The following is a 16,536-nucleotide window of genomic DNA, read 5'->3' on the forward strand; positions in this document are numbered from 1 at the left end:
TCAATGAAGACACTGTGGGGTTTGGGGACGGTGGCAGGAGAGCAGCTGTTTCGCTCTCGTTGACAGACTCCAGCGGAGATAATATGTTACTTTTCCAGTCGACTGGGGTGCTGCAGGCTCTGTCTCGTGGTACTGACATTAGCCCCAGTCTCCTTGTTGAGTTTCGCATCCACATGCGCACAGTTTCGTTTCATAAAGATAAAGTAAGTCACGGGTGTCCAGATGTCCCACGGATACTTACTGTGGGCAGCTCCAGCCGCACGAAGACCAAGGTCAAAGAGCTGTGAGGGCAGGAATCGCGAGCAAAGAAGACGCGGCTCAGACCCGACCGAGGGCTCTCGGGACCAGAGACCGGCGCTGGGGCTCCCCAGGGCAGGGCGCTCCTGGGGGGATCCACAGGCACTCGAAGACCCAGCACCCGGGAGGCTGTTCAGAAAGGAGAATTCCTTCTCAAAGTCGTCTTCCAGTGACTCTACAGGTAAATCTTTTGCAACTGTTGAGCGAAGACAAAAACAGAATGGCTTTTTCTTCTTGAGGAAATGAGGGTGTCGGGCAAATCAAACTTGTTTCATTGTTATACTTTATTAACAATAATTTTTAATGAAGAATTAAACTGACTGGAAGTTTATGGGAAAGTTATTTCTAATTAGGTAGACAATAGATCAAAATGACCACATTTCACAATCAAGATACAACAGTTATGAATAGCCATGTGTGAAATAACTAGGCAACCATCTATGTAAGAGAAACCACAGGACATACAAAGAGAAATTGAAACAAATCAATATTGGGAGACTTGACTATACCACTGTCAGTAAAAACAGGCCAAGAGGACAGAAGATACAAAATAGTTCAACAGCATAATCAATAAGGTAGTTATTTTGAACAAACACATACACAAACCCTAATAGAAAATATACCTTCTCCTCAAGCACACATTGAAAATTCACAAAAATTAATTATACAAAGGTAGACAAAAAAATTAGTGAGTTTCTTAAAGTAGAAATATTACAAACAACATGCTCTGATTACAATGCAATAAAATGAAATAATTAAAAATACAAAACCAAGAAATTAAAAGGCACTTCTACCTGTAAATATTATTTTATTTTATTTTTTTTTTGCTGAGGAAGATTGGAACTGAGCTAACATCTGTTGCTAATCTTCCTCTTTTTGCTTAAGGAAAACTAGCCCTGAGCTAACATCTGTGCCAGTCTTCCTCTATTTTGTATGTGGGTCACCACCACAGTACAGCTTGATGAGTGATGTAGGTTGGCACCAGGATCCGAACCTGCAAGCCCAGGCTGCTGAAGTGGAGAGCGCCAAACTTAACCACTACACCACCGGGCCAGCCCCTACCTGTAGATTTTAATACCTTCTATTAAACAATTCTTGGTTGAAAGGAAAATGGAGTTTCTGAAAAATAATGATAAAAAAGACATTTCATATCATAATCCATGGGATACTTAAGCAGCAATAATCGAAGAAAAAATCATGACCCTAAACACCTTTATCAACAAAAATGAGAGAGAGGGGCTTCCAGTCTGATAGAGTGAGGAGGTCTGTGGTCCTGTACACTAGTTTTTAAATAACTGGTGAAACCTATTTAAAAAAAAACCATTTAAAGTCTCTGGAAATTGTTGCAAAGACTCACATCAAATGAAGAAACATTTACTCAAGAAAGTCTATTAAAATTCAGAAAGAAGAGAGACTGTGGTATTTGAACTAAGAACCACTCCCTTCCTTCCCTCCCAATTCAGCAAGATGGAAATTCCAGTCTAGCCCAGAGCAGCCAAGAGCGCAGGGCTCCCTCCACCCCCAGCTCTCGGTCAGCAGCTATCTTCCCAGGAGGGGCAGAAAGCCAGCATTTCATATCCCGTCCTCGGTCACCTGTTGCTAAGGCTGAGTCCTAGGGAGTACAGCCAGGAGGTGGACGCTCCCATTTCGCACCCAGACCCCAGGCCCCCAGTCATGGGATGGAGACTGCCTTGGATGTGGCAGGTTGAGAACAGGGGCCCCTGATCGCTGAGGCAGGAAGGGGCAAGCCAAGAAGACCTGGGACTACTGTCACCCTCGTCACTTTAGCATTCCGCTCCTAGAGCAAGGATGTCACTCAGAGAGAAACATGTCATTGTTCCCACCCCCAGATCAAGCCCTGAGCCAGGTATTTTGCCTGGAAGGAGAAGCAGACCGTCAAATAAAGAGCTCCTAACCTCGTCCCAAAGGAACTGACTTCATTTGCAACAGTGTGCAGAGATTCGAGGCTGAAGATGCTCTCAAAAACAGCGGAGGTTGTGTGAAAAGGCAATTGGGAGAAGACTGGGAGATTCATTGGACAAATAGGCTCAACTGTAGGCCAGCCAGTTTGCCTGAAAGAACCAGGGAAAAAGCCAGCGGGCAAGAGCCTGCCCAGGGTAAGAACAAATCTCAAACACTGATGTCAGGAACTATCCTTTCAAGGCAGTCCAAATTTGATTGGTTTTGTCTGTAGACAAATTTATGGTCCAGGGCATTTTTGAAAACAGTAGAACAATCAGCTGGAAATTAGTGGAGTTAACAGCCAGGTGTGGTCAGGGGAAGAGACGGTCTGACCGTTCCAAAACCACCTCATCCTAGGGGGACAGGGGATACGCCTAGGCCTGCACCCGGTAAGGCGTCCCACTGTTGGGGAGGGCTGGGAAGGTGAACAGACTCCACTGAAATAAGCCAGCCTGTCACTAACCAAATACACAAGCAAATGAAAATAACAAGCCTCAGACGGGGGGACCCGTCTAAAGTAGCTAAAAGATATTATCTAAAATGTCGTATCCAACAAAAAATAACAAGGCATGCAAAAAAACAGGAGCAGATGACCCATACAGTGGCAAAAAGGCAGACAACAGAAACGGCCTGTGAGGGTGACCAAATGCCAGATTTAACAGACCAAGCTTCAAAGTAGCCCTTATAAATATATTCAAAGGACTAAAGGAAAGCAGGATTAAAGGAAAGAAAGCAAGGTGATGGATGTGTTAATTAACTAGATGGGGGAATCCTTTCACAATGTAAACGTATATAAGCACAATGCGCATTTCATTTATTTTATTTAATTCATTTTTAAATTTTTTTATAGTTCAACTTAAGCAGGTAAGTTTAATGATCAGAACAAAATGGGATCAATTAGGAAAAACCGTATACAAGAGATGCTTTACAGTGTAACAGGTCCTTTTCATGTTGATTATTTTAATAGGGTTTAATATTCCTCAGTCTTCTGAGTTAAAACTCTTCAGCTGGCCATAGGTCTGGAAACATGCACAAATAGACATAATAAGTAGTTTACTGATATTCCATGATATGTTGAATGTGCTGTTCCTCACTAGAAATTCATAGTTGGGCCAGCCCTTCAAATTTTTTCAAAATTTTTATAAAGCCACAATAATCAAGATAGACTGGTACTGGCCAGGGACAGGTATATAGATCAGTGGAACAGAATTTAGAATCCGGAAATACACTCTTACATTTTTTTGGTCACTTGATTTCAACAAAAATGCCAAGAAAATTCAATGGAGAGAGAAGAGTCTTTTCAACAAATGGTGCTGGAACAACTGGATATGAATATGCAACAAACAAAAACTTACTTATCTCACACCACACACAGCAATTAACTCAAAATGATCATAGTCCTCCAAGTAAGAGCTAAAATGATAAAACTTCAAGGAGAAAATCTTTGTGACCTTGGGTTAGATGGAGTTCTCACATATGACACCAAAAGAATGATCCATAGAAGAAGGAAAAAAAGTGATGAATTGGACTTCATAAAATTTTAAAAATTTGTGTTTCAGGAGGCAAAATTAAGAAAAGAAGAAGACTAGGATACAATATTTACAAGTCATGTATCTGACAAAGGACTTGTACCAAGAATATAAAAAGAAATCTTGCAACTTAATAATAAGATAAATAACCCAATTAAAAATAGGCAATAGATCTTAATAGATTTCTCAACTAAGAAGATATATTAACAGCTAATAAGCACATGAAAAGATGCTCAACATCATAAGTCACTGGAGAAATGCAAATTAAAGCCACAAATTAAGGGCCAGCCCCGGTGGCCTAGTGATTAAGCTAGGTGCACTCTGCTTCGGCGGCCCAGGTTTGGTTCCTGGGCTGGACCTACACCACTCGTCTGTTAGTGGCCATGCTGTGCTGGCAGCTCACATGCAAAGAGAGGAAGATTGGCACAGATGTTAGCTAAGGTGAATCCTCCTCAGCAAAACAAAACACAAAACAAAAGCTCCACAAATTAAAAGCACTAGAATGTGTGTGATTAGAAAGACACACAACACCAACTGTTGATGAAGATGTGGGGAAACTAGAACCTTCGTATTTTGCTGGTGGGAACGAAATGTTACAGCCATTTCAAAAAACTGTTTAAAAAAACTTTAAAAAGTTAAACTCAAATTTGCCATATAACCTAGCAATTCCACTCCTAGGAATCTAACCAAGAAAAATGAAAACGTATGTCCACTAAAGGAGAAGTACTGAATGTGCATAGCAGCAATATCACAATAGCCAAAATCCTGTAAACAATCCAAATGTCTGTCAGCTGGTAAATGGATAAACATAACCTGGTATATCCACACAACAGAATGCTATTCATCAATAAAAAGTAATGAAATACATTAAGCAAGTTGTGGTATATACATATAAAGGAATATTATTCAGTCTTACAAAAGGAAGGAAATTCTGCAAAATGCCACAACATGGATGAACCTTGAAAACATTATGCTAAGTGAAATAAGCCAGACACAAAAAAGACAAACACTGTATGATTCCACTTATATGAGGTACTTAGAGTAGTCAACATCACAGAGACAGAAAGCAGAACGGTGGGGGTCAGGAGCTAGGGAGATGGGGCAATGGGGGGTTATTGTTTAACAGGTGTTTAGTTTCAGTTTTACACCATGAAAAGAGTTATGGAGATAGACAATGGTGATGGCTGCACAATATTATGAATGTAGTTAATACCACTGAAGTGTACACTTAAAAATAGCTAAGATGGTAAATTGTATGTTGTGTGTGTTTTACCACAATAAAAAAATTAAGGATGAGTAGTATTCCAGTGTGTGTGTGTGTATATATGTATGTGTGTGTGTGTGTGTGTCTGGGTATATGTATATATACCACATCTCCTTTATCCATTCATCCATTATTGGGCACTTAGGTTCTTTTGATATCTTAGCTATTGTAAATGATGCTGCAGTGAACATAGGGATGCACATATCTTTTCAAATTAGTGTTTTTGTATTCTTCAGATAAATACTCAGAAATGGAATAGCTGGGTCATATGGTATTTCTATTCTTAATTTTTTGAGGAATCTTCATACTGTTTTCCATAGTGGCTGCACCAATTTACATTCTCACCACCAATATACAAGTGTTCCCTTTTATACTTATTATTTCTTGTCTTTTTGATAACAGTGATTCTAACAAGTGTGAGGTGATATCTCATTGTGGTTTTCATTTGCATTTCCCTAATAATTAATGATGTTGAACATCTTTTCATGTGCCTGCTGGACATCCGTATGTCTTCCTTGGAAAAATGTCTATTGAGGTCCTCTGCCCATTTTTTAATTGGCTCATTTTTGTTGTTGTTGTTTAGTTGTATGAGTTCTTTATATATTTTGGATATTAACTCCTTGTCAGATACATGATTTGCAAATATCTTCTCCCATTCAGCAGGTTGTCTTTTTGGAATACTACTCAACCATAAAAAAGAATGAAATCCTACCATTTGTAGCAACATGGATGGACCTTGAGAGTATTATGCTAAGTAAAATAAGCCAGATGGAGAAAGACAAATACCGTAAGATTTCACTCATATGTGGAAGATAAAACAACAAACAAACAAACACATAGATGCCTATTCCATTCACATGAAATCTAAAAAACATAGAACAGGGGCTGGCCCCGTGGCCAAGTTGTTAAGTTCGCACGCTCCACTGCAGACGGCCCAGTGTTTCATTGGTTCGAATCTTGGGTGTGGATATGGCACTGCTCATCAAACCATGCTGAGTCAGCGTCCCACATGCCACAACTAGAAGGAGCCACAACAAAGAATATACAACTATGTACTGGGGGGCTTTGGGGAGAAAAAGGGAAAAACTAAAATCTTTAAAAAACACAGAACGAACAAACTAAACAAAAACAAACTTGTAGATACAGAGAAGAGATTGGTGGTTATAAGAGGTGATGGAGGTTGGGGATCTGGCAAAACCGCTGAAGCTCAGTTTTTATGGTGAAGGATGGTAAATGGATTTTGCTGGTTATCACTCTGTAGTGTATACTGATATCAAATTAAATGCTGTACACCTGAAACACAATGTTATATGCCAATTTTACTCAATTAAAAAAAAAGAGTTAAAGCAAAAAAATTAAGGAAAAAAGTAATAACTATTGTTATATACAACATGGATGGATCTAAAAAACAATATGCTTAATGGAAGACACAAAAACCCAGACACAGGGCTGGCCCGTGGCCTAGTGGTTAAGTTCGGCATGCTCCGCTTCAGCAGCCTAGGTTCAGTTCCTGGGCGCCGACCTACACCACTCATTGGCCGCCATGCTGTGGTGGCAACCCACACGCAAAACAGAGAAAGACTGGCACAGATGTTAGCTGAAGGTGAATCTTCCTCAGTAAAAAAAAAAAGAGGCAGACACAAAAGATTATCTTTTATCTGATTTCATTTATATGAAATGTCCAGGAAAGGGAAATTTGTAGAGACAAAAATCAGATTAGTGATTTCGTAGGGCTGGGAGTGGGAGCAAGAATTAATTGCAAACAAGCATGAGAGAATGTGGGGGGTAATGGAGATATTCTAATACTCAATTGTGCTGATGGTTGTACAACTCTATAAATTCACTAGAAAAATCACTGAATTTTACACTTAAAGCAGGTGAATTTTACAGTACTTAAATTATAACTCAAGAAAGCTGTTAAAAATCAAAAGAGATGTTGTACAATTCCACACAAATAAATTTGAAAATCTAGAAAAAATGAGTAATTCTGAGAAAAATACAAATCACTACATTTGATCCCAGGACAGATAGAAAGCTTAAGCAGACCAATTTCCACAGAGAAGAAAACACAAAAAGCACCAGACCTAGATGGTTTCACAGGAAAATCAATAGTAATGCAAAAATAGTAAATAAAATATCAACAGACTAGAAGCACAACGACAAAGCTGGACCCATAACTGGAATGCAAAGATAGTGTAATATCAGCAAGCTTATTAATATGTCTCATCATGTTAATATATTTAAGAATAAAAATCAAATAATTGCTGGCATAGATGCTAAAAAAGCTGTTGGCAAAATTCCACGACCATTCCTAATAAAAACTCTTGAGAAGATAGGACTGTATGGATACTTCCTTAACAACATAAAATATATACCTCAGTCCAAAAGCCAGCATCTTAATTAATTCAGAAACATTATAAGCATTTCCATTAAGATCAAGAAACGCCCACTGCTACTGAACATTGTTCTGGAGGTGGTAACCAATGCAATTAAACAGAAGAAATCAGCTACAGTCACAAGAATCGGTAAAGAAGAAACAGACTCTCTCTACTTCCCGATGACATTACAGTATACCTGGAAAACTCTAGAAAGTCAATGATAACACCAACTCAAACCGTAAAAAATTCAGGGGCCGGCCCCGTGGCCGAGTGGTTAAGTTTGCGTGCTCAGCTTTGGCGGCCTAGGGTTTCGCCAGTTCGGATCCTGGGTGCAGACACGGCACCGCTCATCAGGCCATGCTGAGGCGGCGTCCCACGTGCCACAACTAGAATGACCTGCAACTAAGATATACAACTATGTACCGGGGGGATTTGGGGAGATAAAGCAGGAAAAAAAAAAAAAGATTGGCAATGGTTGTTAGCTCAGGTACCGATCCTAAAAAAAAAAAATAAAAAAACTACAAAAAATTCAGCAAGGCAGCAGGATATGAAATTAACATGCAAAAATCAATAACATTCATATAAACAAAACAATAACCAGTTAAAAGATACACTGGCAAAGAAAACCTCATTTATAATGGCAACAATAAAGAAAAAATACTTAAGAATAAACTTAAGAAATGTTCAAAACCTATATGAAGCAAACTATATCTGAAAGATATACAAGTAAACTTTAACAAATAGAAAGATGTCCCGTGTTTGGGTTAGGATGTCTCAACACCATCAAGCTGTCAATTTTCACATTTAATGTGATCACAATAAAAGTATCAGTGAGCTTTTTTACAGAGCTAGACAATTTGACATAAAGTTCAGATTGAAAAATAAACATGCAAGAATAGCTAAGAAAAAAATGAAAAGAGGAGGAGGTTACTGACCCTACCAGATGCAAAAACACACAAAGTTTCTGTAGTTAAAACCATGCGGCACTGGTGCACACACACACCAATGAAACATAACAAAGGAGCCGGCCCAGTGGTGCAGCAGTGAAGTTCGCATGTTCTGCTTCGGCGGCCCGGGGTTCACTGGATCAGATCCCAGGTGCAGGCCCATGCACTGCTTGGCAAGCCATGCTGTGGCAGGTGTCCCCCATATAAAGTGGAGGAAGATGGGCACAGATGTTAGCTCAGGGCCAGTCTTCCTCAGCAAAAAAAAAAAAAAAAAAAAAGAAGAGGATTGGCAGCAGATGTTAGCTCAGGACTAATCTTCCTCAAAAATAAAAGTAAGAAAGAAAGAAAAAAGAAACATAAAAAAGTCCATAAATAAACCTAAGTACATATGGAAATCTAGCATAGGACTGGAAGTTATCTCAAGTTACTGCAGCAAAGATGACATTTTAAACAAATGATATAAAAGATAGCCATTTGCAAAAGATAACCCTTAATCCATTTCTAACACCGTACATATGAATAAACTCCAAATGAATTAGAGATCTAAATGTAAAAACTACATAAATACTAGAAGAAAGCATAAATGAATTCCTCTATCTGGGTTTTGTATATGACAAAAATCCAGATCCAATAAAAAAAGATTAATAAATTTGACTATATAAAAATTTTAAAATATTTACAGGGCAAGAACCAACTATATGAGAAGTCAAAAGACAAAGGACCAACTGGGAGAAAATGCCTGCAACGTACTTGCTGGAGGAAGACATTCAAGGTAGTATTCACCAAGTGTTGCACTGCTGGATGGTCAGACACGGAGCAGACAGACAGACACAGTCCTGTCTGGCCTCTCAGTTACACAGATACATTCGGACAGGGTCAAAACACACAAAACAAGGAACTATTTAATTTCCGTTGTGATGGGCTACAGAGTAGAAGCATCGGGTTGCATCCCTGTGTAGACACCTAAACAGATTTTAATGTTAAGGAAATAAATACCAAATAAAAACTAAAGAATTTTAAGTAATAAATTATCCAGATATATAGTGAAATTATAATTTCTTACCATTTTCAGAGTTAGAAATCTGAGGTGCTTCAAATTCTCTCATTTGAAAATGTTTTTCCTTTTGATCTTCAGTTGCTAAAACAAAAGCACATAAAAATAAGTGGAGCAAGAAGAAACTTAGCATGCTTATCTACTGTAATATTTTATAATGATTCTGCCAAAGTGTTGACTTGACCAAAGCAGATTATAAAACATATAAAAGGGAGATGTAAAAATTTAAAGAACCATATATAAAAGTTGTATTTGTGTATATAGATACCTAATATAATATATATATATAATTGTTATATGTCTATAAACAAATAACCTTATAATATCCACAGGTAATTCAGGTCCTGTGATATATATACATCCCCTTGAAAGTTAAAAGTTTTCACATTCCACATAAATTGATACAGCCACTATGGAAAACAGTATGGAGCTTCCTCAAAAAATTAAAAATAGAACTACCATATGATCCAGCAAGGCAACTTCCTGGTATTTATCTGAAAAAGAAAACACTAACTCGAAAAGATATATGCACCCCTGTGTTCACTGCAGCATTATTTACAGCAGCCAAGTTATGGAAACAACTTAAGTGTCCACTGATGGACGAATGGATGAGGAAGATGTGGTAGATATATACAACGGAATATTATTCAGTCATAAAAAAGAATGAAATCTTCCTATTTGTGACTACACAGATGGACCTTGAGGGCATTGTGCTGAGTGAAATAAGTCAAACAGAGAAAGAAATACCATATGATCTCATTTATAGGTACAATCTAAAAAAACAAAGAAACCAAAAACCGAGCTCACAGATATTGAGAACAGATTGGTAGCTGCCAGAGGTCGGGTGGGAGGAAATGGGTGAAAGCAGTCAAAAGCGCAAACTTCCAGTTATAAAATAAATAAGTCATGGGGATGTGATGCCCAGCATGGTGACTGCAGATATAGTTAATAATACTGTACTGCATATTTGAAATTTGCTGAGAGAGTAAATCTTAAAAGTTCTCATCCCAAGGAAAAAAATTTGTCACTATGTACGGTGATGGACGTTAACTAGATTTATTGTGATCATTTCACAATAAATACAAATATCAAATCGTCATGTTGTACAACTGAAACTAGTATAACGTTATATGTCAATTGTACCTCCCTCAGCTAAAAAAACAAGTTTCACACTCTTAAGCCGCCTCCTCTCCTGATGGACCTGTTCTCCTCCTATATTCTCTAAAAGGCCATGTTATATTCTGTTCTGCCTGATCTTCGTGTCTCTGACACCCACGTGTTCCTTTTAGGTTGACTGGGTGAATAAATGATTGAATATGGTCTGCTTTTAATTCAAGGGCTGCTTTATCCTTCTGAGAGCAGCATGTGGCTGTGAGCAGCACCTACACCAGAGTGACTGTTGCAGAGACTTTATCAGGAGGGAGAGATCAAACGCATGTGCTAAAAGACAGCATACTCTCTTAGGCTCTTTTGAATGTTTTTAACACTTAAAAAATTCAAACAGGGGCCCAGCCCAGTGGTATAGTGGTTAAGTTCATGCACTCTGATTCAGTGGCCTGGGGTTCGCAGGTTTGGATCCCAGGCATGGACCTACACTGCTCATCAAGCCATGCTGTGGCAGTGACCCACATACAAAATAGAGGCAGACTGACACAGATGTTAGCTCAGGGCCTATCTTCTTCAAGCAAAAAGAGGAGGATTGGCAGAGATGTTAGCTCAGGGACAATCTTTCTCACACACACATACACACACACAAAAAATCAAACATACAAACCAAAACCCCCATAGACAAAAACTGGTTTTTTAATAAAAATTATCTACAAGTTTTGGGCCTACATTGAGACAAATTATGCCCTATTACTACAATGGGAGCCAGTTTCTTAGAGTCAGTTTCCCACACAATCCATCTCTACCTCATTTGCAACCCAGGATAGACATAAAGACCCAAAAAAATCCAAGATTTTGATATTTTCAACTATCATCAGAGTCATTTTCTAAAAATATAAATGAAATGTAAATGTCTCCTGTATACAAAAGTGGGTAGTGTTGCTGGATAGAGAGCTTAAAGGGTGTAATACATCTAAGGACAAGGAAGTAACATCTTACTACATTCTTATTAAAATGCAATGCTCAGTTTGTTGCTACAAAATTTGATGCTACAAAATAAAGTAGAAAAGGTTAAATCAATCAAAGTAATCAAAAGGAAAACAAATGCAAAAGAAAGATATAAGGAACTCACGGTTATTTAGCCTTAAGATAAGGAAACTGCAGGATGAATTAGGTTCTAAGTTCAAATACAGTTAGCATATAAAGATGGTGGAAAAAATACAGAAGATAGAAAAATGGACTTCATTGGTAAAGATTTCAGTTGAACGTTGGGAAAAAAAGTGGAGGGAAAACTCTGGGAATGGGAAAGGGATTCTAGAGGTGGCGAGAGAAGGAAGCAAGGAGGAGAATTAGGGTCTGAGGGCAGGGAAGGAATGGGTGACAGACAGACAGGCAGTCACACCACAGAAACTTTTGGTAAGACTCAGAAAAAGAGTTGGGGGAATGGACAGATGTGTTAAAGGATTGAAGCCGGGTACCTGAGGATTACTGCAGATATTCAATAAGAACATGATTGCCTTTTGACCTTGTTCCCAACACAGGCATAGATGAATCGTGCTAATTTGCTGTTTTCTTGTTTAACTTGAGGGGTGACTTGCGTCTCGAGGATTTGTGAGCTTGTTTCGCAGAAGAAAGAGAAGGCCTTCGGGGAGGCTGTGATCTGGCCCTCAGCAGCCTTGAAGGCCAGAAGTCAGACTGCCCAGGGGCTTATTGGGAGGGACCCTTTGTTTCTCTGAAGCTCCTCCTACCGAGCCCCTTAGCTCGATAAACCCTCCTGCTTTCTGCTCTCGGGATGGTGGATTTGACTGAACCCATGCTCCCACCTTCTCGTTTGGCCAATTCAAATAAACCTTTCTCAGTCTCCAAGCACTGATGTCTCAATGTTTGGCTTGCTGCACCTTGGGCACACAAACTTGAGGTTAAGAAGTTTGGTATCAGGATCTTTTTTTTTTTTTTTTTGAGGAAGACTGGCCCTGAGCTAACATCTGTGCCCATCTTCCTCTACTTTCTATGTGGGATGCCTCCACAGCATGGCTTGATAAGTGGTGCTAGGTCCACTCCTGGTATCCGAACCTGCAAACCCTGGGCCGCCAAGGCAGAGTGTGTGAACTTACCCACTACGCCATCAGGCCAGCCCCCAGTACCAGGATCGTTCAAGGAGTATTGCTTTATAAGATGCAGGGTCATGGCCTTCCTCTCGCTTCTCTAGAAAGCTTTAATGACGATCTGCTTTACTCTGTAATGTTTTGGGATGGATTCATGTGGGCTTTGGCTTTATTTTAATGCTACAGATGTGTGTGAGATTGGGATCAACACAGGTATATGTGAGAGAAAGGCTAGCTCAAAAGGCATAGTTTTATTCCATTATATGAAACACCACTTGAGTAGATATCTCAGAGAATGAATGCTTGAAGGCATTTCAAATTACTTCCTTGAGATAGTTCTAAAAGTAAAATTATTCAATTAAAGTCTGGGATGTTTATGTTTTCCAGAAATGTTATCCCAGTTTCCACTCCTACAAGTAGTGATGGTGGTATCTTGGTCCCAGGGACACTGAATATTTTCAAAACGTTCTTTTTAATATGACCAATGAAAAATGCTACCTGTAAATATAATAGACTAGATACTCAGAAGTACCCTCCCTTACAAAAAAAAACCTCTTGCAAAAACCATAAAATATACTTTTAATGCATTGCTAGACTTATTAGAAACAAACAATGTAAGCTGAAACCAGAGCTGGGAGAGATGAGTAGTGAGCAGAGGGGAAAGGCAGGTGCCCATATGCACACTGCTCTCCTGAGACAAAGCCTTCAGCAAACACCAAGGAACGAAGCTGAGCCCAGGATTCCCACATAAGATAAAGGCCCTGGAAGGAGGTTGGAGTGGTCACCAGATGGATGCGTTACCTCGCTCTGGAAAGAAGCAATGTGAATTTTTACTAGGGAAAAATCATCTGAGCTTCTAGGATTCCCACAGATTAAGAGGAAATAAGTATTAGCTCACAATCAGAAATCACTAAACAAACTGATAAGCCACCACAAGAAAACTGGGAGAAACCAACAAATAATAGATAAGGACACCAGCATCAAGGACTTCAAATGCTTATATTTTTAGATACAGATATGAGTCAAAAGGTGAGAAAGAACAAAAGACTATAAAAACCAACTAGGCAGGGGGCCAGCCCCATGGCCGAGTGGTTAAGTCCACACACCCCACTTTGGTGGCCAAGGGTTTCACAGGTTCAGATCCTGGGCGCGGACATGGCACCACACATCAGACCATGCTGAGGCCGCATCCCACATGCCACAACTAGAAGGACCCACAACTAAAATATACAACTATGTACTGGGGGGATTTGAGAGAAAAAGGAAAAATAAAATCTTAAAAACAACAAAAAAACCCCAACTAGGCATATTTGTGAAACAAACACATAGAACTTTTAGACATAAAATGTATAGTTGTTGGGGGAGGGGGAAATTCATGTATATTAAACAGTAGATTAAATGCCAGAAGAAAAAATTAGTGAAAGAACTTTACATAGAATGCAGCAGAGAAAGAAGATGGAAAATATGAAAGAGAGGTTAAAAAATATGAAGGAAGAATGAAAAGGTCTAACATCAGCTTACTGGTGTTAGGGAAGGAGAGAATAGAGAAAAAGGAGGAGAGGCAATATTTTAAAAGATAATGGAGCCAGCCCTGATGGCCTAGTGGTTAAAGTTCGGTGTACTCTGCTTTGGCAGCTCAGCTTCGGTTCCCAGGTGCAGAGCCACACCACTGGTCTGTCAGTAGCCATGCTGTGGTGGCAGCTCACAGAGAACTAGAAGGACCTACAACTAGAATATACCACTATGTACTGGAGCTTTGGGAGGGGAAAAAAAAGAGAGAGAAGAAGATTGGCAACAGATGTTAGGTGAGTGTGAATCTTTCCCAGAAAAAAAAAAAAGATAATGGTTGAGTTATGCATACTTTATCATATCAAAAGAAAGATAATGGTTGAGCATTTTCCTGAACTGATAAAAAACACATATACAAGAAACACAACTTATACTATGAAAGATGAAAAAACACAAAAAAACCTGCACATTTAGATACACTGTACTGAAATAGCAGAACATCAAAAACAAATAGCACATCCTAAAAGCAGCCAGATGGAAAAGATAAATTCACTATAAAGGAACCATAATTGGACCAACAAAACATTTCTCAACAGCCCATGGAAAGCAGAAAACAATAGAACAATAGTTACAAAGTGCTGAAAGAATACACCAACCAATCTAAAATTGTTTATTGAGCAAAACTATCTTTAAAAATGAGAAATAACAATATTTCTGATAAACATAAGCCAAGCTCACCACCATGGCATCTTTAACAACTTCTAAACAAAGAGCTGTAGTTAAGGAAAAAGGAAAATGAGGTCACAATGAAGCTCTGAAATACAAGAAGAAATAGTAACAAAGGGAAAATATTGGTAAATATAAATAACATTTCTTCACAAAATAAAAATAATGTTCTAATTTGTGGGAGATTAGAAAAAGAGACAGAAATAAAATATTGGATAATAATAGTTGGAGAGTTGGGATGGGAGTGATTAGAATTAGTTTTCTAAGATCTTTGTAATGTTTTGGGGGATACTGAGATATTCATAAACTTTAGACTTTATGAAGTATGCCTGATAAAATTCAAGAGAAACCACCAAAACCAGAAATAAAATGTATAACTTCCAAACCAGTACATGGGAAAAAGAAAAGCCTAGGGAATCTTTAAAGACAAACGAAAAAGCCTCAAACAATCCAAAATAAGACAAAACAGGTGACAAGAGAATAAGGATACAAGGATAAAACAAACAGAAAACAGAAAGTAAAGGTCTAAAATACATCATGACAATAAAGGCAAATGGACTACACTTACCAAATAAAAGAATGACAAATTGCTCTATCAGACTTTTTTTTTGTTTTAAATCCACCTCAATCTTACTTACAAGAGACATACCTAAGATATAAAGACATGGGAAGGTTGAAAGTAAAGGGTAGAAAAATGTATACCAAGCAAATTTTAGCAAAAAGAAAACTAGTTAAGCTAAGCTAATATCACACAGAGGAGACTTTAACACAAGAAGTATTTTTAGGGACAGAAAGAGTCACTATATAATGATAAAAGGTTAATTCACCAAAAAGATATAAAAATTCTAAACTTATATGCACTCCTCACTTCAAAATCCTCAAAATATATAAGGTGAAAAACCACAGAAAGAAACTGAAAAATCCACTTCAATAGAGAAGATTTCAAAATACCTTTCTCAATTATTGATATATCAAATAAATAAAAAATTACTAAAGATAAAAAAGACTTATGGCAGCACAAGTAAGCTTGATTTAACAGACATATATAAGCTCCTGCATTTCATAGTTAGAGAATATACATTCTTCTCAAGCACATGGTATATTTACAAAATATGACCACTTATTAGTCCATAAAGGATGTCTTAGTAATTCAAAGAATCAGTACCACAAGGACACATTTTCTGACTGTAACGCAATTACATTAAAAATCAATGACAAAGAGATGAATTTTAATATCTCCAGAATTTGGCAATTTCAGAAACATACTTTAAAATCACTCATGGCCATAGGTCATAGAAGATATAATAAAAAGTTTAAAAGAATTGAAACTGAATAATAATGAAAATACTATATAGCAAAATGTATGGATAGCCATACAATGGATTCAGCAATAAAAAGGAACTATCAGCACAAGTTATGTCATGGATGAACCTCAAAAGCATTATAAGAAGTGAAAGAAGTCAGACACAAGAAGACCACATATTGCATGATTCTAGTTATATGAAATGTCCAGAAAAGGCAAATTTATATAGAGAGACGGTAGATTAGTGATTGGCTAGGCATGGGAACAGGGATTACTGCAAATGGGCAAAAGAAATCTCATTGAGGGGAGAAAATGTTCTAAAACTGATTTAAAACCTGCAGCCTGGCTGATGAGA

General features: G+C 38.2%; 1 protein-coding gene and 1 long non-coding RNA gene across 29 annotated transcripts in view; one reads left to right on the forward strand and one right to left on the reverse strand.

Annotated features, from left to right (window-relative positions):
* Window positions 1-16,536, reverse strand: part of ICA1L (islet cell autoantigen 1 like) — a 67,158-nt gene that overhangs the window by 10,352 nt on the left and 40,270 nt on the right. For all 28 annotated transcript variants that reach the window (XR_011528563.1, XR_011528567.1, XR_011528562.1 and 25 more), the window contains 2 exons: window positions 9,441-9,515; window positions 242-493 (listed from right to left, as the gene is read on the reverse strand). Coding sequence is in view for 16 of the 28 variants with exons in the window: in XM_008517388.2 (XP_008515610.2) it covers window positions 242-493; window positions 9,441-9,515 (327 nt within the window). In the remaining 12 variants the exon portion in view is untranslated. The remainder of the gene's footprint in view (window positions 1-241; window positions 494-9,440; window positions 9,516-16,536) is intronic.
* On the forward strand, window positions 9,038-12,407 carry LOC139076681 (uncharacterized). The gene is made up of 2 exons (XR_011528568.1): window positions 9,038-9,149; window positions 12,126-12,407. It is a non-coding gene; the product is annotated as an uncharacterized lncRNA (long non-coding RNA).

The sequence above is a fragment of the Equus przewalskii genome, chromosome 17 (genome assembly GCF_037783145.1).
Source record: "Equus przewalskii isolate Varuska chromosome 17, EquPr2, whole genome shotgun sequence".
Lineage (NCBI taxonomy): Eukaryota > Metazoa > Chordata > Mammalia > Perissodactyla > Equidae > Equus > Equus przewalskii.